The sequence below is a fragment of the Anopheles coluzzii genome, chromosome 3 (genome assembly GCF_943734685.1).
Source record: "Anopheles coluzzii chromosome 3, AcolN3, whole genome shotgun sequence".
Lineage (NCBI taxonomy): Eukaryota > Metazoa > Arthropoda > Insecta > Diptera > Culicidae > Anopheles > Anopheles coluzzii.
In genome coordinates, this window is record NC_064671.1 from 10,100,443 (window position 1) to 10,127,357 (window position 26,915).

A 26,915-nucleotide genomic window follows, 5' to 3' on the forward strand; every position below is an offset into this window, starting at 1 on the left:
AGCCACAACTCTACTCTAGCCACTTACCGGGAGAGATGTTTGAGCAGTTGATTCTTTATAATGGACACCATTGTTGATGCACCACTTTGGGATTTAAGAACTCTCTCGGATTCGTTTCACCTTCGATTCAGTAGTTCGACTGAATGCGCTTTTCTTTCCACCGTTGCCGGTCTGCCTTTCTTTCCGCACTTTTCGTGCCACTTCCGGAAACACTTGGCACCCGCTTCTTCCTTCCCTCTTCTTTCACACACTCGCGTTGGACGATGGTGCAGTACGTGAATTGCACATGACACGGGATGCGGATGGGGGAGGACACTCTTGCAAACCACTCCACCACCTGAGCCACCAACTATTTACTTCCTTTATTCGATTGACACTTTTTCACTTTTCCAGCCCCTTGAGCAACCCAACACCAGCGTAATGCACTGACTCATGCCATCACATTAGCACCTCGGGCAGCTAGCCATGGTTACGGACACAGGTGGGACACCAAGTTGGCTGGTAAGCGACTACGGGCAAGAACGTCGTGTAACTTCCTTTCTGTGACCCGTTTACGGCTTTCCGTTTGCCCTTGCCATACCCCCACAACCCCGCTCACACACCAAACGCAATGGACAATGGAACCAGATTGCACACACGCACACTCTCTCTCTGGCCACGGAACGGAACGGAACTGTTTTCACTGTTGGCACCTTTGCATCGTCGACGACCGTGTTTGCCACGCACTCGGTCGTGTCGGTGCTGAGCGAACGGAAAAACGCGTTTAACAGTGGAAAAACAAGTGAAGGACGACAACGACGACGACGGCCACGGTACACGTCCTTCCGAGGTTGTCCGCACGCAGTGAAAACAAATCTTCTTCTTGCGGAGGGCCTTTCTTCGCCCAAGTCCTTTTTTTCGCTACGTGCATTTGACGTTTCAACGCGGACAGCTATACAGGTGGGTTGAGTGCTTCGGTGCTCATCCGGCTGTCGTTTCATTGGATGAAATATTTTGTGATAAAATTAGATTCCAATGATAAGAAAACATGCTAAAACAGATCCAATTATTAAAATTGTACATTTTCAATAATAATTCCTTCTAAAATCTAATTATTTTATGTAAAAAGTATTTCCGTTTGATAGTGTGCGTGTGCAATCGGCCTGTGGCAAACGGCGCGCCTGACGTTTCGTGTCGGCTTGTTGTGACAGCTTCAATGCGGGAAGAGGAGTTGTTTTTCAACAAAATTAGGCCCAATTTCCCTCACTGTTACAATTAAACGCCGATTTCATCTCTTTTCCGCGACAGAAATGGCTCCAGCGAAAGAAAGTGACTCGAAAAGCGGTAAATAATCCTTGTTGTATTTGGAAATTAGTCATAAAATCCTACCAAACGCTCACACCGGCCATTTGTTTACACTTCTTGCAGATGTGCAATCGGCCCCGCCGATAAAGAAGCCCAAACTGGAGGATGTTCTCGACGAGGAAGAGGAGGGCAACAGTGGCCAGCAGGTCCAGCGGCGAAAGCAAACCGTTACCGATCGCTCCAAGCAGTGTCCGTATCTGGACACCATCAATCGGCATCTGCTTGACTTTGACTTTGAGAAGCTGTGCTCGGTGTCACTGACCCGCATCAACGTGTACGCCTGTCTGGTGTGCGGCAAATACTTCCAGGGCCGCGGGACCAACACCCACGCGTACACCCACTCGGTGGCGGAATCGCACCACGTGTTTTTGAACTTATCCACGCTCAAGTTTTACTGTCTGCCGGACAATTACGAGATCATCGATTCCTCCCTAGACGACATCAAGTACGTGCTGGATCCGGTGTTTACCGTGCGTGACATCCGCTCCCTCGACCGGGAGGACGTGAAGCAGTCGCGGACGGTCGACGGTACGTTCTACCATCCCGGTGTGGTGGGGCTGAACAACATCAAGGCGAACGATTACTGCAACGTGATCCTGCAGGCCCTGTCGCACGTGAAGCCGATCCGGGACTTTTTCCTGATGGAGAAGAACTACGCCAACATTAAGCGGCCGCCGGGCGATACGGCCTTCACGCTGGTCCAGCGGTTCGGTGAGCTGCTGCGCAAGCTGTGGAATCCGCGCAACTTCAAGGCGCACGTGTCGCCGCACGAGATGCTGCAGGCGGTCGTGCTGTGGAGCAGCAAGCAGTTCCAGATCACCAAGCAGGGCGATCCGATCGAGTTTCTTTCCTGGTTTTTGCACAGCTTGCACAAGCAGCTGCGCGGCAACAAGCAGCCCGATTCGTCCGTCATAAATCGTAGCTTTTTGGGAGAGATGAAAATTTACACCCGCAAGCTGCCGCCGACCGAGCTGGACGATGTGCAGAAGCAGCTGCTGCTCGCGACGGACGAGTATCAGGAGAAGGTGGAAACGTCCACGTTTCTCTATCTGACGTGCGATTTGCCCGCGACGCCACTGTTTATCGATGAGCTGCGGGAAAACATCATTCCGCAGGTAAATCTGTACCAGCTGCTGGCCAAGTTTAACTCAATCTCAGAGAAGGAGTACAAAACGTACAAGGATAACTTTCTGAAGCGGTTCGAAATCACGCGCCTACCCAAGTATGTCATCCTGTACATTAAGCGGTTCACCAAGAATACGTTCTTCTTGGAGAAGAATCCTACCATCGTTAACTTCCCAGTCAAGTAAGTAGTCAGCGGGCAGAGTGTCTTCCATCGTGGAGTATTAATGTGTCGTTCTATTTTCCATCCACAGAAATGTCGATTTCGGTGACATTCTCACGGAGGATAACAAGAAAACGCATCGCTACACCAAGTACAACCTGGTGGCGAACATCGTGCACGACGGCGAACCGAACTCTGGCACGTACCGGTGCCACATCCTGCAGAAAAGCACCAACCAGTGGTACGAGATGCAGGATCTGCACGTCACCAACATCCTGCCGCAGATGATCACGCTGACCGAGGCGTACATTCAGATCTACGAGCTGCAGGAAAGCGACGAAACGTAGACGCATCTTTAGTACTTTTAGGGTTTTAAACGTCTCCTGATTTGCTCTAAATAGAAAATGTTTCTTTTCCCAACACAAACTGCATCGTCATCATGCCCTTCCTAACTGAAAGAATTTTGGTTATTTTTCTGATGAAATCTGCAAATAGTAAATTGTTTTATTTCGGTTCCATATATTGTCTTGCTTAACGTCTACCCCTGTGTGTGTGGTGTAGGTTTTCTAATGTTAATCTTAATCCCCTCTCGAAAAAAAGGAGTGAGGGACAAATATTGTCGTGAGGGTGTTCGGTGAGGTGTCAAGAGATGAAGGAGGCATTCTTATGCGTTTGTTTGTTTTATGCTTAAACCGGTACGCTCTACAAACTATTCAGCAATACTTGCAATACTTGTTATACCTTTGCGTGTGTGTATGTATAGTATATGTTTATGTATAAATAACCTACATAGTGGCTGTTCTGGACAAAAAAAGAACAACAGAACCACCGTTCAATGCCAATCTGGGACGAAAACCTGATGAAATCGCTTACACATCTAAATATTGCCACTCGGTGTGTTTGTGTGTGTTTCCCTTCTTACTATGAAAAACCCATCTCTCCCTCTCCTCTTTGAGACACTTTGCCACTGTAATTGTGTATAATTTTGTTTCGCGTCCACTACAATTTAAATACCATTTACACGCGTAAAGCAACGAACAACGAATCGCTGTTTCGCCCTTTCGCCTCAATAACTCCTCTCTCTCTCTCTCGCAGGTCTCAGGTACGGATACACGTGTGTGTGTGTTTGTTAGTGGTTTTGCTTGGTGGAAACGTTTGGCTTCTACACTTACAACTCGGGCACACGCGGGCACACACATCATTCATGGGGTACGTTATGTTCGTTAAATTGAAATGCACCTTTTGCTTTTGCATGCATTTTCTGCTACGAAATCTATCGCTACGAAAACTGGACAATCGTTCGCAAAACACTAACTTATTCGTTTAACTAAACCGATTCTTTTGTTATTGTAAAGAGCAAAGCAAAAGAAAAGCTAATAATTAATACTCATGCTATAACGACATTTACCGTGTGCTAGTGTAAAATGAAATCAGCTTAACAAGGAGTTTAAAAAAAAGAACAAGGAAGCACTCACTCTCTCACTAGCGGAAGGTTTCGTTAAGTGGCTCACACTTTGTGCATCTTTGCGGAGGATCGCTCGGGAAACACATTAAAAGACAAGCACGGGTTTAAAATAGACTATTTCGCCTAAACAACACACCCTACACGACTAACACTCGCTGGAGATGAGAGGGGATGCGGAAGACTCACTTTCCTATCCCCTATCCAACCACTTAAGCCGCCGATTCGTCTCGTTTTTGTAAGGCATTTGGACACATTTTGAATGCACTACCGGCGAGGGGCTTTGGAAGAGCGGACCCACCCCCCAAACCTCGTCTATCAGTCTCGTTTTGGTACGCGCACACACTGGTCGTGTCGTCCCCACGTCGTCCTCGACTACTCGTCACTATCCATTGCCGTCGGGATACCATTATTATTGCTGCTGCCGCCACCGCCCCCGTTATTGCCATTGCCGCCGACCGGGTGCACCATATTCGAGAAGGAAATGGCCCCATCGTTCGTCTGGATCACGTACGTCAGCACGCTGTCGATCTGCACCTGGCCGATCAGATTGCTGAAGAACAGATCCTCCAGATCGCGCTTCGAGTTGAGCGCTCGCAGTGTCGGGAGCTTTAGCAGCAGTTTCACCAACCGCTGTTCACCTTGCTCCCGGTCGCCGGCGCGCTGCTGTCGGTGCTGTTGCTGCTGCTGATGCTGCTGCGATCGATGACGATGGCGAGGAGGTTGCTGGCTACGCTCGTAGTAATCGTCCTCCTCGTCGTCCTCATTATCGTCCTCCTCGTTGGCGCGCAAATTTTCCTCACTCTCGCTACTCACCAGGCGCGCGTGTCGGTCGCGATAGTAATCGCGGAATTCGGCCAGCACGAGATCCTGCAGCTTCACGAGATGTTGATTCTTTTCCTTGTCCTGCAGCACATTATCTGGGAGGAGAGGGAGAGCAAACGTACTGTAAATAATGGACTGTTTCAAGCAAATTGTCCTTCTACACGCACCTGGATTAAAAATCGACAGCAATCGCAGGTAAGCGTACTCATGGTCGGTAAGATTCAGCTTCTGCAGATCGTTCACAAACTCCTGTATGAGCAGGATGTACTTCTTCAGGTAGTTGATGACGTCGGCACTGTGCTTTTTGTTCAGGATGGCCGACTTCATGTACTGGATCAGTGCCAGCATGATCGTGTTGAACGACAGCTGCCCACTGCTCTGCGCCAGCCCGATCATAAACAGCTCCGGCCACACCTGACGCACCAGCTCGCCCTGGAAGCCATCACTAAAAGCCATCATGATTATTTACTGCTTCTTTCTCACTTTCAAAGCCGTTTTGAACACTCACCCAAGCATCTGGAAGACGTGATTCTTCTTCATCCAGTGTACCGTCGCGAACAGCAGCCGCGAGCCGGTCTCGCACACGTAGTGCACGCTCAGATAGCTCGGCAGCACGGTCGGCACCTGGATGTCGAACTGGACGCAGGCCTCGGTCAGTGCCATCTCGCCCCGCCCGATGCCGCCGTAATCGTACTCGATGCACACCTCCTCGCCGCCGCTGCCATTGTTCAGCTCCGCCTTGATGCCGAAGCTGTTGTTGTTGTTCAGGCTGCTGTTCAGCTCCTGCTCCATGCTCTGGATGAACTCGAGCGAGCTGCACAGCAACGATTTGTCCAGCGAAGCGTCACCGGTGTCCATCGCCAGCGACGCGTAGTGTGCGGACGATGCATTCGAGGCACTACCGCGCAGCGCTGCACCACCACCACCGCTGCCATCACCAACGCCACTGCCATCGACCGTTGTGTCCGCGGCAAGCAGAGAAGCTGCGGCAGCGGCCGCTGCAGCCGCACCCGGCGTCGTACCACCGAGCGTTGCACTGGACATGGCCACCGCCGCAACGGCCGCCGTCGTATTCAGCCCAATCAGCGCGGCAATCGAATCGGCCGCACTCGTCGACACACCGCCCAGCTCCGACGCCGACTGCCGATCCGGCACTTCCGTCTTCAACGACTGCAAGCTACCGAACGGGCTGCCGGGCATTCCGCTAGCCGATACACTCGAACCACCACCACCACCACCACCACTGCCGGGGGAAAATTGATGCCCAACCGAACCGGAAGTGGCAGATCGCTCCGCATCCCTTGCGAGCGATTTCTCGCCCAGCGTGCGCTTGCTAAGGTTCGCCGTAAAGTCGGCCAAACTGAACCCGGGCAGATAGTTGAACAAGGAGGCAGCGGCCGCCGCGGAAGAAACGGATGTGGACGCTCCACTGCCTGCACCTGCCCCCTTCGCTTCACCGCCCTTGCTCAGACCGTGATGCTGCTGGTGGTACTCTTTGTTCCGGTGCGGATTGTACTTGCTGTTCGGGTTCGGGCCCGACTGGCCATCCTTCTTGTCGATGATCGGTTTCCGCTCGTGCTGGACCGCTGCAAAACCAAAAAGCCGCGGAACGGGTCGGTTAAAAATCGTAACCTTAGTCCTTTACACGCTCTTTCACCCTTCTCTTTCTCAGAGCCAGCCCAAATACTTACAATCGCTGCGCATGCCACAGGCGAGACACTTTTGCAGCCGGCAGTACTGGCACCGGTTCCGGTGGTGCTTCGTCACCTCGCAGTTCATCGAGCCGCGGCACTGGTAGCCGAGCTGTTTGCGGATCGACCGCTTGAAGAAGCCCTTGCAGCCCTCGCAGCTGATCGCGCCATAGTGGCGACCGGAGGCCCGATCGCCACACACCAGACAGAGCTCGATGCTCATGCTGTCGTGCTGGAGCTGGTGCTGATGGTGCTGGGCGGACTGGCTGGACAAGGACGATTGGTAGCTTTTGTCGTCGTGCAGGGGATGAAGATTGCCGCCACCGGTGAGCTGCTGCTGCAGATGGATGCTGCCACCCTCCAGCTTCATAACCTGTGGAAACAAAACAAGCAAACATTAACATTGTGCCAAATACAACCTTCTTATAAGGATTCTAAACAACCTTAATCCCATACGCTTCATTATTCCTGCTGGAATCTGATGGGAATTCGAAATTGGAACAGGAAAATGCAAACAGCTTCTAGCAAACCCACTGCACACACAACACTGCACACTAGTCAACGTGTCTGTTGTGTGGTGATCGTGATCGACTTTCCAACTCCAACACCCACCCACCAAAGCCGCCCGCGCATTCACCTGTTCCGCCACAAAGGTGCGAGAAGGTGCGAGAGAGCACAAAAAAAATAAAACTGTCCGTACGGTACACGGTACCTAATGGAAATGATTGCTACTGCCACGCTACCCTTCGATACCTTTTCGCGCCGTAACCGTGGAGCGGAGAGCACAAGGCGCAGCAGACGTGCAAGAGAGTGCCTCCCGTGCTCAGAAATTCCATCCCTCCGACTACGAAACTCGGAACTAACCCTTGCAATCGAGCGAACGTTACATCATCAACACGATCATGATCATCTTCTTGTTGTGCAGCAGCAGCAGCAGCAGTAGCGAACCTTCTTCCCCGGTGGGTGAACTTGATGTTCTATCCAGCAGCAGCTCTTCGCGCTTGCCACACCACACTCCAGAGGTCAAAGCTCTGGACGCGCTTCTTGCGTTGATTTCCCTTGCTCGCTCTCTCTCTCTCTCTCGCGATACTCTTTACGCTCTCCTTCTCCTTCCTTCCGCGATCTAACATTACTTCTGGATGGTTGATTGTGCTACCCCTCCACCCTTCAATCCCTCAGTGGCTCGGTCGTGGCTGGCTGCCTCACACAGCGGGTGCATCTCACCAACAACCCCGCGCACATCATCTGCTGCTACCGTTTGTCTCTCCCTTTAGCTCGTAATTTGTAGGGATGCTTCTCTGTGGTTCCCGATGCCCCGTTTTGCCACCATTGCTGCTACTCCGTTTCGATTGCTTCTGCTTCTACTCCAGGGGTGGTTTCTATTGCTCCGCAATCTCAGCACGAAGGTTAGTGAGACGCGAACACCAGCGCCCGCAAAGGGTTGCATTCGTACGCATCACACCTGCATTCGCCACGCATCGCCGTTTTGCGTTTATTGCTTTTGAGGGTAATTCTCGAACTTCTGGAGTCCCCTCCACCCCTTCCCCGCACCCCCAACCACCCTCCCTCGGCCTGACGCGAGATTATTGCATCGGGAATTGATGCGATACGGTCAATTGCTTTCGCGGGTGGTGGCTGCTGCTCCATCATCATCATTCGTTCAATTTGGCAGGAATTTTGGAATGTGAAGCGTTTAGCCAAAATTTTGTGAAATTTATTGATAGGTGCTAATTTTTGGATTTTCCTTAACTTTCTTCCTTACAGCAAGGGATCAACAATCTTTTGAAGGAGGAAGGATTTTTCAAGGTCAATCGTTAGGAATATGTTGTATTTATGAAGAAATTGGTTCCAAAAAGTGGTCCAAGGAACTATCCATGAAGTCTCAAAGTCTGAATATTGGTTAAAATATGAAGTTTATAAATGACTTTAGGTTGGGCGGTCTCCCGTGGTACAGTCGTCAACTCGAACGAGTCAATAACATGCCCGTCATGGGTTCAAAACCTAGAATGGACCGTCCCCCCGTTGAATTAATTCTCGTAGAAAGCCTGTATAGGTCGGCGTGGTCCGCTGAGGACGTTAAGCGAAATAGAAGAAGATAAGACTTTATTAGAGGATAAAGGCCGGGCTACATTGATCGTACTCGCACGCGTAATTTTGATTTTCACTAGCGCATCTGGCGGCGGCTGACCGAAGCATTTTTCCAAACAATTTAGAGCCGCTCCAGAAAATACGTTAATTTTCCATGTTTTTTAATTAAATCGGAGGAGAAAAGTTTTGTAAAACGTAGATACACATGCCTTGCACGCATTGCATCCATTTTTGCAATGGAAAACGATGGAAAAACTACTAAATTTTGAGATCCGGCAGGTCCATTCCCTCGATGACCAAAAAAAGCTTCCACCAGCCGCCGCCAGATGCGCTAGTGAAAATCAAAATTACGCGTGCGAGTACGATCAATGTAGCCCGGCCTTAAGACTTATTTCAAAGGATTTTCAATCTCAAAAATCGATACAAAGTATCATTATTAGACCTTCATTCGACAAACACTTTGACACTGTTGCAGTATGAGACTTTTACGATCAAAAATTAATCTTAAGCTGTTGAGCTAGCAAGATTGAAACCCTGTAAGAGAAGTACTACTTGTCAAAACTTTTAATAAGCAAATTAATTACAATCAACCTTACTGCTGATCAATCTGATCTCACGAGATCAATAACACATCACGGTTTCCCGCACACACAACACACACACGCATAGTGCACCGCACTGTAACAATTTCCCGGCCTGCTACGATACACACTCACACACGATGCTCTCTCGCTCCTGTCTCTTCATTAGCCTTACCCTTACCCCACGCACACCTTTCACCTTCTTCCCGAACGACGGATGGGGGGCCCAATCCCAAGACACCAACACACAAAACGGACGTCCAATATCGAAAAGGGGCCGCCGCGGTCTGAGGACGGGGTACCGCCGGGTGGTTTTGCGGACATCGACCGATGGTCACTCAAACCCCCCTTCTTGAAGGTGGTGCAGGAGAAACAGGCAGGCAGCAGCGAGAAGAGATTGGAGGGAAGCAGCCCGTTTTGATAGATTTCATTGAACTTTACACACGCGCGCACTCGACACGGGAAAGAGAGGAGGCGAGATTGTTCGCCTCTTCCTACTACCATCCCTCCACTGTGTGTGTGTGTGTGTGTAAGCGCCCTTTTTCTCGCGGCTTCTCAGCGCGCCTGCTGTTCATTATGGTCACCGTTACGCCTCGTCATAGTTCTTCCCGCCGCTTTCCCCGTAAACCGCCCTGGCAGCGGTGCAAGGTGCTCTCAACGGTGACGCAGTAGCACCGATCAGCACCGATCCATCTCAAAAAAGGGCTACCACCACCAGCGCGCGCCATCACCACCCCGCACACACACACACACACACAACAGGTGGAAGTGCGCGAAGAAATGCAGGAGAAAGAGAGAGAGAGAGTGGAAGGTAAAAAAACAAGTTGCCTACGAAGTCACTTTTTCCTCAACGATCTAGTTTTAATTTCTACGCTGCGTGGAGAGTGTGAGACAAATACACACACACACACACATACACACACACGGGGCTGTAGTATTATGCCGTTACAAATTAATCGCTTGTAGAGAAGGAGAAAGAGCATTGGAATTGGATGGAATTGGGAGGATTGGAATATTGTAATTTCATAAACGATCATCATTTCAATTCGGTAATTTGTGAGAAAATTATCAAAGAAAGGTACAAGAAAGTATAAGGGTACATGAATAAACAGAGAAATTGGCAAATGGATGAACAATTTTAATAAACTATATTGAAAAGTGCCCTTCAATCAATCAATTAACGTTGTCTTAAAAAATAATACATTCTTTTCTTCCAATTCTTCCAATTCCAGTTCCAATTCAGACAAACAACTACCTAATAAATTGAATATGTTCCAATTTAAGACCTTTTCTCTAAATAAAATAGCGATCTCCACATTATTTTCTAATTAAATCAATGAATTAAGACTAATCTGTAGCACAAAGACGTGCCATTTTCGACATCCTCTCTTTTAAACAAGCGAAGGACAATGCGTATTGCGCTTCATTGATCGTTGAAGCAAGCATCATTGACGGGCACATGACCTCCGGCCTCATTACACAAATAATAAGAGTATACTGACGGATCGGTTACAATCCTAATAAGGAACTTTTGCTTATTTGCCTACCCATTAAGCTTGATCTTCAGCTTGATTGATTGTGGGCTTGATCACAAAGCTCTTAAAGTGCTTATTTCTATCTTCTGATTAGAAACCATACGTACATCAAGGTTTGTAGACAATTTTTTGTCATATCGAAATGCTTCTTTCTCTTCTTCATTGACTCGACGAAATTTGTGTGGGATTTAGTATGATTTAGCATCATAAATGGTTAGCAAGCTTTACGTGACTATGTTGAACTTCTTATAGGCCAAAAATCGGTCAGAATGTGAAGCAGCCCGGTGGTCTATGGGTAAATGCACGAGATACTACAAGACTAAATTCGGTTCAATTCCCGTCGCTTGGACATACATGTGTTGTTTAGCAGGGTCTTTATATCTTCGCTAGGAAGCAGTTTCAAATAACTGTTAAATATTTAAGACGCTTTTAAACATACAATCTGTTTGAATGTTTTCTCTTCCCGTTATTTTTTATATTTCTTTTTCCCCTTTGAGGATCAATAAGGAGCCACAAAAAACAATCCCATTCGCGCGCCGTTTCACGCAACAGCTTGCGTAAAAAAATCGCACAAACAATCACCCCGCAACCCAAACACACAGGCGGCACTCGGCGGCCGACCGAGCCTGTGCAAAAACCTTCACGGTCCTGGATCGGGTTTGGGTGACATTCACCTCGCGGAGGCCAACATTCACCGCCCAGTTTTTATTCGTTTTTGGTTTGTGTGTGTGTGTGTCTTACGCCGTTGTTCCGCGTGTATTTCTGGTGCCCTTTTTCCCCCTGTCTCTCTCTCTCTTGCTGGTCAGGTGTGTGGTAGAGGAGGGGACAAAAGGCATCCGCGAGAGAACCCGTTCGTTCGTTCGCCCGAGAGACAAGGAAGCGCGGAGGACAACAAAAAACGTCCACCAAACGAGACACTTTCAGATCAGCATTATAATCTCGCCGTGTGTGTGTCTTCGTGCCAATTGTGGAAAAGGTCGACTGGCAGGACCGGCCACTTCGGACGCACACTTTAGCCCTAGCCCGCGCGCCAGCCAATAATCCACGAGGGGTTTTGTCTCAAAGCGGTCGGGCGCGCCTGCTTTGTTGTGCGCTTTGTGTGAAGAAGACGTTAGAGAAGAGCGCAAAGACGAAGTAGGCGACGATGAAGCCGCTGACGACGGGTGTAGCATATTAAAAACGGGGTACGATCCACACCGCTGTCGTCTATTTACATTGACTGATCTGGGGGTGAGGTTGTTCGAGTATGTGGAGCGTTGTGGACCAACACAAACACACATAGCATCGGGGACATTTGATACGGTGAAGCTGCCCAGCAAGACTATAAAGGTGAAACGATTTTTCACCTTTCCACACCCTGATAGCTACCCTTACCACGCTTCTTGTGGCCGGAGGGTTGTCTTTTTTTTCTAAAATGAAAACGCTGATGCTCGATCGTCAACAATAAAGAGATTGGCGTTTCTGTGTGTGTGTGTGTGTTTGATTGGGGCAGTAAACGGTCCCGGTTGGGTGGAGCAAGCGGAGAGACCGATCAATCGATCATCTCTCCATCCCCAAAAGGGGGAACCATAGTGACGGGCAAGGGCCGGAACAGAATGAAGTTGTCTCTCAGGTAGCAAAGGGTTGCATTCCACTAGAACAGAGAAGAAGAAAAACAATCCCGCTAACAATTACGCAAGCAATTTAGCCCTCTCAGCCGCGCCACCCCTTTCTGAACATTCCCTCCCAGGGGGTTGTTACCTTTACAACGCTGACATTCTCTTTGCTTCAATGCACCAGTCACACAGGCCAGAGCAATTGGGGGGGGGGGGGAGGGATATGATAGGCCAAATGTCACGATCTTGTTCTCAGCTTCATCTCACACTCATCTCACCCGGAATGCTGCGCCGTGAGCGTGGCGCGTCAAGTGAATGGGAGGTGAATGGAGATCGCGCAAAAAAATTGGAGCAATTTAAGGACCTGCCGACCGCCCTTCCCTTTACCGGATGACATTTACCTTCCTTACACGGCTGGCGCCGGGTGGGATGGGGAGGGGTGTGGATGGGTTCCTTTCACCCGTCTGGGTTGGCTGCTGTTGCTACCGTATTTTTGTTTCTTCCTCTTCGTTGTTGATCGCACACTTCGGGGAACGGGGGTTGCCTCGAGCAACGAAATAGCTCTGTGTGCGCGTGTGTGTGTATGTGGCAACTGTTCTAACGGGAACCACACGGAACGCCTGCTGAGATGTGTGCGGCTAGAAGGAGAACCTTTACAATCACACACGGTTCACGGCCACCAATGGAGCACCACCACAACCACCGGGGATCATCGTCGGTGGTATTTCCGCAAGATCTGTAACGTCATCAGAACGGGCACACATTCACCTGGTGAGGGCACTCACACACACACGAGGAACACCACGCAAGCAGAAAAAAAACACGCACGTGTACACTATCTGCTTGACTTTTGCACCCTTTGACACTACACACAGGCCACACGCGCTATTGTATAAGAACGGAACTTGTAACCTTTATGGACGGAGTGTGGGGGTTCTCTTCACAACATCGGATCGCGCACAGCAAAAAAAAAACACAACTCATACACGCACACAATTCTCCGATGAAAAAGAATGTGTAAAAGAATTACATTTGCATCCAAAGAACGAGGGCGACACTGGGCTGGGTATGTGACTCGGTGGGGATGCTGCCGCTGATGATGATGGTGCTGCTGCTGCTGCTGCTCGGCCTCTAGCAGGTGTGACGATGTCGTCGCAACATTTCGACTGGTAAAAGGGAAGAGCACACACGCCGTACCGAGGCGAGAACCTGTTTCCTGTGCCACCACCCCGCGTTTCTGCTAATCCGCGGGCGAACGGCACGACACGATCCCGTTTCTTTTCCTACCCTGGGCTGATCGCTTTGTTGTGACAGCGGGCGGAAGACACTTGTGCTGCTTAAGGTGCGGCTACACGTAGTGCGAGCGTGCGACGGGTAGATAAGTTTGAGCACAAATGTATTCAATAATGTTTTATTGATGGGAAAGTAATAACAATAATATAAGATAATTTTTTATTAACTCTTTGTGATTTCTATCGCTCACAAAAATGCTGAAAAAACGACAGGAAAATAACTTTTGGTAGCGGAAGAAATATATGCTACGCACCAAAGTGTATGAATATCAGGTGGTCTCGTCCCATACAAATTGACAACTAATTTCTGTGGAATAATGGTTTACCACTGTCAGGCGTGATGCTACCTGGCATGAATATAATGTTAAGTGACAGGAGGTAGGGTATAAAGTAAGTTGCAATGTAGAATAAACTCTCTCTCTGCGTTCTGAACTCTACCCCTCAAGTGTGCTGCGTTAATTCATTACGATTCTGCTAACAATTTCGAAATCAAAAAAATCTCCTTTTGACAGAATGGGTGAAGTGAATTTCCATAGGAACGGTTCGCTTTGTTCTTAGCAACACATACGTAGTACACATTGGAATCCTCATCGACGGCATTATTTTGATCCAAAAATGGATTTTAATTAGTTCAGATTTGGTTTAGCTTACAGTAACATATATTTTGAGTGCTTTTTAAGGTATTTCAGTGCAAATAACGAAGATTCTAAGATTGTTTGTGTGTAAGGCAAGTCGTCAGAAAGCTTGTTTGGGGAAATGTTTTCACCCATGCTGTCAAAAAGTGACGTTCAACTTTTGCTATAAAAAACAGGCTATGAGACCACCTGATATTCATACACTTTGCTACGCACCGTGTATATTGGACTTGATAACTCTTTCCAGATTGACAGCAGCATGGTGGTTGACGTTTCATTCAAACCAATCAAGGTGAGTAGAGACCTGCGGTCGAACCTGTGAGCACCTTGACATCGTAGCATAAATCAACCCTTGGATGCACCACGCATTTTCCGTCACAGAAATGTAATATTTGATGATTTTTGGAAGATAACATATTTTCGCAACTCTAATAATACGCAACTCTGTGGTGAATAGAAGAGAAATAGGCTCAAGTTGAAAGAAATCTTCCAAAAAATTTATAGCTCTTTTTCGTTCTCCTGAGATTAGGCTGGTGAGTAAAAGGAAAAGGTGTAATTTTTGAAATTTACCCTAGCAGTAATTGCTGATTTTGCTTTAGTAAACGTTTTGACTTCTCCTTTGGCACAACAACCTTAACCGACTGGTCAAGGTTTTCCTATACCTCTAATGGGCTTGGCTTTCAGTGACTTATTTATTACCATAGCAGGATAGTCCTACATATGGGGGCTCGGTCCATTCGGGGCTTGAAGCCATGACGGGCATGTAGTTAAGTCGTACGAGTTGAAGACTGTTCCACAGGACCGAACCTGTTTCTGCTTCTACGAGACCAAAATTTTCTAAATTTCTATTCCAACCACCTTTTCATTTTATGTGTAAATAAAACATTCTGATCTAGATCACTCAAAAAGGGACAATTTTGGTTCGAGTGCGAAAGAAGCAGATCAGTTTGGAAGCATCACTGTTTGCATCAACTATGCATGTTCAAATGAAAAAATGGACTCAAATTTCAAATTGTATGCGTGTTGCGTAAACTAACTGCAAGCGTACCAAATTTTGCGTAAAACGTTACCGCTTTCCATTAGCAGCATGGAATAAACAATCCAACTGCAACTCTTGCTACCAAAATCAAATAAAACACAGATGTTTACATTTACTAGTATCAACAAACAGGACTCCCATGCGTTGTCCTTACGTTATCCTCGGCACTCGGCAGTTTCGACAAACAAATCGGACCAGACTTCCTGCGCCGTATGGAACATTTCATCATCACAGAAAACCCTTATTTTTGTTTTGTTTGGATCTTGGTAGAACGGCATCTCGGCATAAAGAGCTGTGTCTCGCGTGCAGTCGCTAATGGGTTAAATAAACATATTGCCGTTTGAAATACGATCATTGCAGAAGGTACATACTGCCATAGCTGAACAAATGTGTGCCAGAGTTTGCATAAAAGAATAAAAAATAGAGACTGACTGCACTTGAACGCCATTCACGAAAGCCTCGTTACATTGTTCACGTCCTGCTGCCGTGCTTTTGTTCGGCGCTTGTCGAAGGACTTGTCTATTTTCATTGCGCTGAAATAATACAAAACCGCATGGAAATTCACTCCAAACTCTCTCTCTCTCTACATGTCGCACACACCTGTTCTTTCCTGTGGGATTTAAACCTTTGTTTCGTTTCGAACACTTCCCTTCGGCATATGTGACTTTTTGTAAAAAGGGATACACACTTGCATATCCTCACGAGATGCTCGTGTTCGTAGCGTGGAGAAAAAAAAAACGCTCTCATTTCAACGAAAGCGAGAAAAAAGAAACAATAAAACGTACGTTAAACGTACGATAGAGCACGTTTCTGTGTGCCACTTCCGGTACAATCCTATTCGGTACGGTGCAGCATCCTCTTGAGACGGAGCTAATGAAAGGCAAAACGGGAATTTCGGTCGCAAAAGGGTGTAAAAGGCATGAGTGTTGGTGAATAATAATGACATCATTTGTGGCATTAGCTGAGATGGAGAAGGAAATAATTGGCACAGCATTTTTTTTTTGTTTAGCTCATTTGTTCTGATAATTTATTATTAGTACATTTCATTTCACCATTTATTTAGATTTAAGTTACGTCGGCACTTCCTCAATCTGCTTGGTTATATGAACTCATGTCTCTAAACTTATTAATCAACTCCAAAATAATATTTAATAAAATTTAAACAAAATTAAGTAGCATAAGATGATCCAGCAAGGATTTTAAAATGATAAGGATCGACTCAGAAATATTAGAAATCACAAGAAGAAGAGAAATATCGAGTTTCGATCATACTCTCATCAAAGTAGTTCATGATTCTCTTCATATTATCCTCTCCTCACTTCTCGAGCAAAGGTGTCAAACCTCATTTGAATTGAGCAAACCCGCATGAAGGTACAAACGGTCTTTTGCAAACAAATTTCATGTTTAACCATTTGAAGTTTCTTTTTAACTTTAATTAAGATTTTTATAGAATTTTACGAGTTTCTATTAAAATGAGAAAACTGTATGCTCTTTTCAATTATATACTCTATACAATTATTAAGGTATATTATATTGAGGCTTTACTAACTTAAATTGTTAATTATTTAGTCAAAATTGTATAATCATTTATCCATTTCGTGCATAGAAGAATTTAATTTTTTTTTAAATTGTTGCATTATTTGCACTTCACTCAGTGTAGCGCATAGCTCGCGCAATTTCCAACTGTCTTCCGCAGCAAAGCAGCAGACGCACGCGGCCATGCGGGTACGAGATTGAAGCATCCTCTCAGCTTATGCTGCACCACACACCGCTTCGGCCACGCTTCGGGTCGGTCTGTGCTCTAGCCCTCAAAGCAGCGGCCGCCGCGTTCGAACGAACGAACGAGCGCAACCATTCCGTTTCCAACCTCTCGTCCGGGAAGTTGTGTGCTGTGTGTGCTGCGTTGCTCCGGAGCCTCTGGAGATCGGTTCCCGTCGAAACGGTTTCGTACCGGCACGGCTTCCGATAGACAGAGAAGTGCGTATATATACATAACAAAAAACAATTTCCCACAAAACCAAAACGAAACGAAATAAGGGGAAATAAACTACGGAAAAACGATTAGTTTACAGTGCTTGCGCTGATATCGTGAGTGTGGTACGGACTGTTGTGTGCTTATCTGGGATGGAGTGAATTCGAATCGGTTAGTTGGATTATTATCGTTTAATTGCGTACCATCGTCACCATAGCAACAGGCGGTTGCTACTGCACGGTGTAGGCGAAAAAAGCGGAGTAGTGCTCTTTTGTAGTGTTTTTGCTGCGAGTTCATTGCTTTTGTGTGTGTGTCCCTCCGTGTTTTTGGTGTGTCTTTGAGTGAGTTGCGAAAAAAAAGAAAAACAAAGCCAACATTTCTATACCAAACCAGCAAGAAAAGCGGTGAAATACGCATGCAAGAAAAAAACGTTTAATAATTCGACTGGTGCAATTTCGACGTCATCGTGTTTTGACCGAAGAGTGTGTTTATGTGTGTGTGTGTGTGTGTGTGTGTGTGCGTACAGAGGCTTCTCGCACTGTTTACTTTGATCGCAACAATTGTCGCTCATTATCGGCCTCCTCGGGAGGGGGGGTGCGTGCCAAAATTTCACTGCCAGTGCCACCCCCATTGGCCCACCGCTTTCAACCCCTTTGCAGCTCCCAGGCCGGGCGGGACTGAAAAACGGTTGGCTAATGTTTTTTTTTTTTGGAAATGCGTTTTCCTACCGATTGGCAAAATTGCTGCTTTTCTCTTCCAACCATCACCCTCTTCGAATGCAGAGCAACCGAAATGTGCATGTGCAGATTGAACAAGCAGAAGGAAAAAACGCACATGCAAACAAAATCCAATTGATGTCGAGCGAAAAAGGGGGAAAAAGTGAAAGAAAAGTGTTGGCATGCTGGATGGAAAATGGTTGTGTGTAGGCGAGCGTCATCTTCACCGGTGCTCCGGTTGCTTTGCTTTTTTTCTGCCTTCCTTCGTTCGATCCAAGTGATCATCGATTTCGCGTCGACGCAAAAGTAATGGAGCCATTTTCCTGCTTTTTGCGCCCCGGCCGTGATTGCGCCCGGGCCCGTCCGGAAAAGTGGGTGCAATATTGACCAAAAATAGTGCCACAGAAAAAAAATTAAGTGTGTGTGTTTGTGTGTGTAGTAGTAGTAGTAAGCGTCAAGCAATCAAAGAAGATGAAAACAAAAACGCATAACAACATTGATGAAATACGTTTGAAATTACGCGCGTAATAAAGGGTTACTACGCGATGGCATTTGTTGAGTGTTTTGTAAATTTCTTTCTTTTTTTATTTTTTTTTCAAAGTGTAGTTTGTCTTTCAGTGTAAATAATAATTGCATTTTTTGGCCATTTTTTTGTTGATTTCCCGTTTTCCTCCCACAGAGTGCAATCATCATCTTCAACATCCTCAACTTGATCTTTGTGAATGTTAAACGATCGAAAACGGAGTGAAAAGTGATTTTGCCAATTTTGTGTGCTTGTCTATGTGTGTGTGTGTTTGTGTTTGTAAAACAGTGAATATTCGAGGTCGTCTTCCATTACACAAAAAAAAAGAATAATTACCCACCCCAAGTTACGTCGGAAGTGAGTTTGTGAGAAGATTTTGCCAAGATTTTTCCCCTAGCTGCAGCAAAAAAAAAAGAAGAAAAAAGTGAAACGCATTTTTTCGCGTCCGGTGTGTCATTGCACAGCAACAAAAAGTTCTTTCCCTTCTGCGACCTCTCGAGCTCGCTCTCTCTCTCTCTCTCTCTCTCTCTCTCTCTCTCTCTCTGGAGATGATTAATTGAGCTGAGTGTTTTTTGGAGGAAACGTGTAAAAAAGGTAAGGCTTCATTTGGCACATTAAACGCTACTTAACGGATCGGATCTTAGAGAGGATACGTTTGGGTTGGAGTGGCCGAGATCGAGGTGGGAAGGAATGTGAATGTGTAGGAAGGTTTCTGTTCGCTTTTGAAGACTGATTTCTGGACCATTTTCCCGCGTTCCATGATGCTCTTTAAGGCTTTGGATTGTAATTTCAAAGTTTGTTACATTTGCGGGCCAACGTCCTAATGGCTTTCCACAGGTAACAGCTAAAAGGAGTCCTCTCTGGCAACACTTTAGAGATTGGACCCGTTTGGACACTGCGGACCGGGTGCGTACACGTACTTTTTCTTAATCCTGGCTTTTGTTTTTGTTTGGGTACCTTTTGGGCTCGTTATTTATGGGATGGGATTGGTTTATTTCATCCTCATCCTCACATCCTCCCACACTAGACACACAGAGAGGCCTAGACAGACGGCTAGGGGCATGGGAGAATTTTCCTCTTCCTTTTAGTTCGGATGCATCTTCAAGTCCTCCCTGGTGCCTAAAGTACCTGGGTGACCTTTTTGGTCGTATGTCCAGCCATGGGAGTATTGGCTGTGGATTTCCCCGTTCGCTGCATCCATTGAACAACCATGTGGTTGCAAGATGTCAACTGATGTTTTTCTCCTTCTACTGTACCCAAGACTCATAGAAGGATTTCAAAGGCAAAACTGCATCATCATGAGGATCGCTTTTCGGGTAAATTTTGGAAGTGCCTGGACTGACTTCTGATTTTTGTTTGGAATTCGCTACGATTCTGATTTTGTAAGAGGATACCATTGTTGTCTGCAAAGCTTTGAAGTAGTTTTTGAAGTTTTATAAAGATATATCCTCCCAAGATGGCATCAATTGGTAGCCAATTTCCAGAAATTTACCAATTTCTATTCTTAACATTGTAGTTTTTACTAATTTTGCTTCTAAACTACCTCCTAATCTTCATTAATTGATTACACAACAACGTTCATTAATTGATAAGAGTCGTGATAAGAGAGCAGGTAGGACGCTGGTTCCCCATAAGTCAACCACTAGGATCCATTGGACATTCAATTAAAAGCAATTACATTTAACATCTGTTTCAATCTCTGCTGCAAAAGCCACACAACAAACACACACACCCACTTGCCAGGCACGTAATGAATGTCCGTTTATCAAAGTGCAGCGATCACGCATGCTTGAATGTGCCGGTAGGCCACGTGCTATGACGTTGTCCATCGAGGCAGGTAAGCAAAAAAAGGGGTTTGGTATTACAATTACCGGACTGCTCTCTACCGTCTGCTCTCGTTTTGTGTTTTATCAGTTTCAATCACCCAATTGAACGTTTCCCCACATCGCCTGCAGTGCAGTGGCGTCGCCAAACGACGCCAAACTCTCGATGAATTGCATAATTTTGTATGGGTGCCCTCAACCCCCGCTGCTTAGAGCTTAGAGTTTTCCCTGCTTCCCCCGAGGCCACGCCAAAGCAGCTAGATTAACGCGACAGCGGCAACGAAAAACCCCGTACTCGCACGCACGCACGTACCAATGTCAACCGGGCGAGCGCAGCGCGGCGCGATGTTTTTGTCCATGGCAACACCCTATCCAGATAGCAGTGCCTTTGCTGGGCACAATCACGTCCCCTTGGGTTTTCCCTCCCTTTGTAACCGCGGAAAACCGGATCCACGTGCGTGTGTGTGTGTGTGTGTTTGTCGAACACACCTGAAGCCCTCTCGTGGTCGTCGTCGGTCCGTCCGTTTGCATGGTCGTCCTTTTTAAAGGTACAATTACTCAACGGTTGAGCTGGAGGTTAAAAATAGGGTTTCTTGTAGAAGGAAAAAAAACACACACTATTCTAATGCACTATAAATAAAGCTAGAGAGAGAGAGAGAGAGAGAGACTAAATGGCAAGGATTGATCGATTTTCATTCGCACACATGTGAGAGGGGTTGTGCTATGTTTGTGTGTGAATATTGTATGGTTAAATGCACGTGGCGCCCAGCAGGAAAACTCGCAGCTCGGAAGGAAATCATTGCAATTGTAAATCGTGTACTTTAGTGCAGTAACGGAACTGGCGTTTTTTTCTTCTCCCTCTCTCTTAAGGAAGATTCTTATCCGCAGCGAAAATTGCAATTCAAAACGAATACAGTCAGACAGACGCCAGAGGGACGAGAGCGGTTATTAGCGAGCATATGTAACTTTTGCAAGCGAACAAGAGGATTTCTGCAAACCCCTTTTCTGCCCAAGGACCCGTTCGTGTCGAGGACTGTGCGGACGTGAACACATGTTTTTGGCTGAAAGTTTGCCTGCTCCGCCTGCTTCCGTCTCGAATGCAACTGTGAATGATGATTGAAGTTGGTTCGCTTTCTTTCCCATGTGCCATCCATGCGTTCCGTGCTCGATCGTGGTGGTCCGGTTTTGCTTTCCCGCCCGAGGACCCAGGGTTCAGATCATCGGAGGTTTCGGAGTTCAGAACATTGCATTTGCATGGCAAAGAGCATTCGCCGACGAATACCGAACCAAATCGACCGGCAAATACGCACACCACCATCTGGGATGCAATTCTCAGGTTGGAAGAAAGTGCCCCGTTGCTGCATCCCGTGCCTGTGCGACCTTGCGGTGAAAATTGCATTGCGCCCGATCTTTCGAGGGTGTCGGTTTGATGCAACAAAAAATAAGAGGCATACCCACAAGATGATCCTCTCCGCTTTGAAAGCACGTTGCCCGAGGGGGGACATGTTAAGAAGAGTGCAACAAACGAAACAACAACAAAATAACAGCGCACATATAACAAATGTCTTTCGAGATGTTACACCGTGAAAGTGAAGTGGTGCAATTGCAACCAGAGACATGGAAACGAACGAAACGAATAGAGTGGGAAGGATGAAACGCATCATTTGCAAACGCATGACGGTCCTCCTTTTGCAGATTCGCTTTTCGGGGTCGTTTTGTATGCTGCTCTTTGGGCAGATTCGCCGCGTAATTACCATTTGAATGAGACGGATAAAAGCGGTACAAGAGTGATCGGTTACGGGTAATTGTAGGGGTTTTTGGCGTGTTGCGTTTTTTTCGGGTTAGGATGTAGCGTGGATTTCCTGTGCAATGAAATTGAATGCACTTTTTTTCGGGCAGGGAAAAGGTACAATTGAACGATGGTGTCCGTCCGATGCAGGAAGTGTGATGGGAGGTTTAGTGTTCTTTCCCTGAGCTTAACATTCACTGACAAATCACACTCTTTTGCTGAAGATCTTCTTCACAAAAAAGGGAGATATTTTGGAGAAATTGTTTTAATCCACCGACTCTCAGCCAATGGAGCTTTATCTTTAATTTAATGAGATTTATTGCAACATGCCGTGAAGGTTGGACACTTTTATTGCGGAGTCAAAGGCTCCGGAAGTCGCCATCATCTGTCTAGCCGCAGTTTGTCGCAGTAACGTCACAGCCCGTGGGTTTAACGACCGGCGACAAAATCATCTCATCGCCTTTCGGCACGGCACAACCACCATCACCACGGTGGACATCATTTAATGACGATGGAGAGTGAAAACGTGCAATGAAACATGCGCTTTTCCTCCCTTCAAGACCACCTCCTTCTGCTCTCTGCGTACGCCAGTGGAAAGTGAAAACTTTTGCACCTCACCGTCCTCACCGTCTCCGTTCCGTCACAAGCAGTGCAAAACCGATGCTCTTTCGTTGCTTTCATCTTCACGCACATATGAATCAACGGACGCCTGCCTGCCCAGACGCCTTGCCATCCGATGCGGCGAGGAAAGAATGTCGCCAATGACACTGTCCGTGCGTATGGAACGGCGACCCTATACAATCACAAACCTAACAAAACAGCTACTTGGTTTTTGGTTTTGCGCAAAAACAAACGCCGCACAAAAACACGCATAATGTCGCATAGCGCATAGCGCAAAGGCGACCCGGTGAGAAGCACGAGAGGAAGGGAATATTAAACTCCCCCTCTGACCATTTTGTCCCCTCTCTCCCCGTTTTGTAGCCTAACAGACGACATCGACCGAAATCCTGTTTCGGTTGGCACAAAAGTGTCACGCGGCCACACGACTTCGGATCCATTTTTCGGGTAGACAAATGTCCAAAAGCTGGTTATGGAATTTTATCTCTGTGTGGAGAAGTGTTAAGACACTTCGCGTCTTTTGCTCAACTCGCGATCGTGTGTGTGTGTGTGTCAGTGTCTCTCGGCGCGCGCATATTTTTGTAACTGTTTTGCTTGTCCAATTTATGATAAGAAAGTTGTTCCCCAACTGTTTTTTTTTTCTTGCGGGAAGATACCACAACACTACGTCCCTCGCACATGCAAAATAGCTCCGGATCTGTATGCTGCGGTTCCGGTTGATGCTCTTTTAGCTTCAAATTTGTTGCCCAAATAGTGCAAAAACATCCGAAACATCCTGCTTGCGTAAAGCAATCTTTCGATTGGCTTTCGGCTTTGGGCCTTTTTTGCATTAAAACTACTCTCGCTCGCATCGAAACCGATTCCCCGGAATATTTAGATTAATTCCTCTTAAGGCTGCGGTGGTGCGCGATCTTTAAAGCTCATAATTCTAGCGTAACACACACAAAAAAACACGATGACCTTGGTAAATGGATTAGCAAAAAACGTGCCGCAACTAATCGTCAAAATCCTTCAAACAAGCGCTGGTTAACAGAAATACCGATATCAAACTGGAAATGGTGGATTCTGGGTGGTTGCGGTTGATGCCGGAGCAAAAATAGAGATCATCTTGCGTGGCGACGATCTCGTGCCAACTTCCAGGAAGGTTTGGCAGAAACACGAACACAGAGGAGTGAAAGTTGAATTTAAGTTTGATGTTTTGAGGTTTTCGATACACTAACACAAAACACGAGCCAAAGAGTTTTTCATTGTATTTTTTTGCTCTATAGACATACAACATTTTTATTTGTTTATTTTTATACTATCACTGTGTTATCAATTCCATTACACGTTCAAACGAATTCATTGTTCTTATTTGATTTTGACATTTCTTCTTTAAAAAAAGTATTTCAAGCTCTAGAGCGACCGTGACAGGACTCGAACCTGCAATCTTCGGATCCGAAGTCCGACGCCTTCTCCATTAGGCCACACGGTCGTTGTTGGGTGCCGAGCGCTCGCAAGCAAACAGGTTTGCTTGCGTTCGCGCTCGCCTCGACGATAAGATTGTTAGAAACCCTCCACAGCGCGCTCCACTGCTCTTCTCTTGTCTGTTATGTCGTTTTGGACTTCGAATGCGTCTTCGTCGTCGTTCTACTATCCCTCCCTTCCTGCCTGCTGTGCCTCATTTAACGGAACAGCCAGCGCGCCAAGGCGAGAACGTGATGTTGACAGTAGCAAGTAGCGAACGGATTAGAGAGCAAAACGGTCAAAACTTGTTACAAATCTGTACGGCTCTTTGCCCGTGCCCGCTGGTAGGTGAAGGAAAAAAAAACATGTGGCCTTAACAATCCACACAGAAAAATAAGGCACTGACAATGTTTACCGAAGAAATTATGTCGGAAACACACGCGGAAGTGGGTGTTTTGGGTTTTTGGCCTGGGGTTTGCAGGGGGCCTAACGTACCGCCACTTGATATGACCGACCTTCATTTCGATGGTGGTGGTGCTGGTGGTTGGTAACGGGGTGGCGTCTACCTTTTTTCCATAAGTCTAACACCAAAGCAGATTCTAAATTCCTCTCAAGAGTGAAAAGTTAAAAAACATACATCGAAATCCTCGTCGCTTCTTCTGAACGAACGCATCACGCGTACGTGAATGTTTATGTTGGTTTATGTTGGGCTCCGCTTCTTCATCCACCCGTCTCTCGCTGAAGTGATTCTGTTTGCCTGTTCGCATGTTTTGCGCTCCATCATGGCCACCGAGAGGCACCTGCCCGCAACTGGGTAAGGCCTGCCGCCAAAGCCTCTTCAGAGATTGAGCCCGAAGCGCCTGGAGAAGATCGTACAACCAGTAGGCTCGAAGAAGCTTCCTAAAAATGCCTCTACCCGAGCGCTGCTTGAACGATCGTGGAAGGTGGTTCAGATTGGTTTGGAAATGGCTGGTGCTTTTTCTTTTGAAGTTTTTTCCTCTTTTCCCTCAAACCGCGCGATCAATTGCTCTGGCCTCTGGGTTGGATCGTAGAGTAGCCTTTTTAAAAAGGCTCTCTTAAGGCGATGGAATGCCAAAGGGAAACAAGTGCCTGCCTACACTTGATCGGGCTCGATCACTTGGCATTTTTCGGGGGCCCCCTTCTCAGCCTCGAGAACTCTTTGCGCTCCGGGTGTTTGTGTTTGTGCTGCGTTGTCGGTGTTGGAGGCGGTGAAAGGCTTCAAGCGTAAAGGGGTTCCTTAAGATAGGATAGTACACGTTAGCCAACATACCAGCTGGCCCTCGGGTGAAGCAATGAAGAAACAGGGACAAGACTCACTTTAAAAATTTCGAAACAACACAAATAATGTCAACAATCCTGCGCTGGCGCTGGCATCAAGCAGGGCATCCGCCATGGAGCAGGGAAACGAGGAAAAGATTTCCCTACAAACTACCAACACACAACACGCTCCAGTGTTCGACATACGAGATCGATCTCGGCTCTGACCGGTGCCGAAACCAGACTCGAATTACCAAACAGCCCTCACAGTGACAAACCCAGTCCACGAGGACGCGTCCACAGGCAAAACAAAAAGAATCTCTGTTCAGTGCCGTTGTCTTTGTGTGGCTGTGTGTCTGATATGCAGGGCTGCGGTGACAACAAACCAAACCAAGCCACTGGGAGCTCAAGAAAAGCCGCTCCAAGACGTCGACAAACGGGTAACGGTGGGTCCCCTTGTCACCGTCGGCTGTGTTCTCTCTGCTCTGTTCAATATTCAATTACCAATTTCCGAGCCGTTTGCTTTCGTTGTTCGGCACGAGATCTAATCATCTTGCCTTTGGGGAGGGTTTCTCGTGTTTGAACGGCCAGTGCCCGCTAAACATGACAAAGCAACCGGAGGGGCAGCCTCGGCTGTGGGAGGCTGCTGACAGAACCTGAGGGATCCTCCGGTTTTTTTGTTGTTTTTATTTTCTCGCCACCATTTTGTCAGGCGTACCTCTGTCACTGTCACGTGATTTGACTGTACAAACAGTGTGCCGACGATGGGGGTCTTCCTCCGTGTATGTTGCGTGTTCGATGTTGCAGTCATCTTCGCCGACAGACTCACACACGCAGAGTGTGTACCTTGACAGAATTCCCGAAAAGTGCATAAGAATAGGGACAAAGAGAGATCGGGGAGAGAGATCACAACTTAGGCAATCTTCTGAAGACAGACTTTTGGAGCTTAGCTTAGGGTTTGTTGACATCGTTGGTGCATTCGGTGGAGTTTTCGAGTTCCAGTGCACGTTCTGATGTCTCCGGCAGATACGTACACAGGTGCATTGTGAAGTTGTTTGTGGATTTCAAAGAATTTTGGCGAGACATTAATCTCTGGAGTTCGAAGACATCGTAGAGCGCTGACCTAAGAATTAATGTTGTTGGTTGAAGTGTCCAATCAATTTCCAAAAGTCTGTTCAGGTTTCATTTGCCTTCTCCTAGCAAAAGCAGGAAATGATTATACATTTATAAAGAATTCATGATTTAAGCTCGTCTCTGTAGCATCCTTTCGCTGTATTCAAACCACAGCACTAGCGCGATATTCACGCTCTAGCAAAAGAATGGCAATGGAAACTGTATACGCGCACCACCGACCACACTATCTCCGTTTTGGAACTCT

At 46.9% G+C, this 26,915-nt stretch overlaps 4 protein-coding genes and 1 non-coding gene across 10 annotated transcripts in view; 2 read left to right on the forward strand and 3 right to left on the reverse strand.

Moving 5' to 3' along the window:
• LOC120960056 (UHRF1-binding protein 1-like) overlaps positions 1–889 on the reverse strand; it is a 33,780-nt gene extending 32,891 nt beyond the window's left edge. Inside the window, 1 exon segment of the mRNA XM_040383977.2 lies at positions 28–889. Coding sequence (XP_040239911.2) covers positions 28–71 — 44 coding nt within the window. The 5' untranslated portion in view covers positions 72–889.
• Positions 890–1,162: 273 nt separating this feature from the next.
• LOC120960060 (U4/U6.U5 tri-snRNP-associated protein 2) lies at positions 1,163–3,055 on the forward strand. The gene is made up of 3 exons (XM_040383986.2): positions 1,163–1,323; positions 1,408–2,650; positions 2,721–3,055. Exons 1-3 carry the CDS (start codon positions 1,290–1,292, stop codon positions 2,974–2,976), a joined length of 1,533 nt encoding a protein of 510 aa, XP_040239920.1. The 5' UTR covers positions 1,163–1,289; the 3' UTR covers positions 2,977–3,055.
• Positions 3,056–3,113: 58 nt separating this feature from the next.
• LOC120960058 (nuclear hormone receptor HR78) lies at positions 3,114–13,721 on the reverse strand. 5 transcript variants are annotated; one of them, XM_049608332.1, is made up of 5 exons: positions 13,437–13,721; positions 6,608–6,980; positions 5,425–6,502; positions 5,084–5,361; positions 3,114–5,011 (listed from the first exon to the last, which is right to left on the reverse strand). In XM_049608332.1, the coding sequence occupies exons 2-5, from the start codon at positions 6,975–6,977 to the stop codon at positions 4,467–4,469; spliced, it is 2,271 nt and encodes a 756-aa protein (XP_049464289.1). In that variant the 5' UTR covers positions 6,978–6,980; positions 13,437–13,721; the 3' UTR covers positions 3,114–4,466. The 5 variants fall into 5 exon arrangements, with proteins under 5 accessions (XP_049464289.1, XP_040239918.2, XP_049464291.1 ...); XM_040383984.2 differs by having other exon boundaries at positions 12,808–13,721; XM_049608334.1 differs by lacking the exon at positions 13,437–13,721 and adding an exon at positions 9,458–10,032.
• A 3,465-nt stretch (positions 13,722–17,186) lies between these two features.
• LOC120956824 (streptococcal hemagglutinin-like) overlaps positions 17,187–26,915 on the forward strand; it is a 65,913-nt gene continuing 56,184 nt past the window's right edge. The window contains exons 1-2 of one of the 2 annotated variants that reach the window (XM_040378576.2): positions 17,187–17,349; positions 18,740–19,177. The gene's annotated coding sequence lies outside the window, so the exon portion shown is untranslated. The other variant, XM_040378578.2, reaches the window with a different exon arrangement.
• Positions 24,215–24,287, reverse strand: Trnar-ucg (transfer RNA arginine (anticodon UCG)). Its single transcript has one exon. It is a non-coding gene; the product is annotated as a tRNA-Arg (tRNA).

Coding starts and splice junctions, on each gene's coding strand:
- LOC120960060 (XM_040383986.2), top strand. CDS start 1,290: ATGGCTCCAGCGAAAGAAAGTGACTCGAAAAGCG. Junction 1,324..1,407: donor AGAAAGTGACTCGAAAAGCG/GTAAATAATCCT, acceptor CACTTCTTGCAG/ATGTGCAATCGGCCCCGCCG. Junction 2,651..2,720: donor ATCGTTAACTTCCCAGTCAA/GTAAGTAGTCAG, acceptor TTCCATCCACAG/AAATGTCGATTTCGGTGACA.
- LOC120960058 (XM_049608332.1), bottom strand. CDS start 6,977: ATGAAGCTGGAGGGTGGCAGCATCCATCTGCAGCAGCAGCTCACCGGT. Junction 6,503..6,607: donor CTGTGGCATGCGCAGCGATT/GTAAGTATTTGG, acceptor TTGGTTTTGCAG/CGGTCCAGCACGAGCGGAAA. Junction 5,362..5,424: donor CACGTCTTCCAGATGCTTGG/GTGAGTGTTCAA, acceptor GATGGCTTTTAG/TGATGGCTTCCAGGGCGAGC.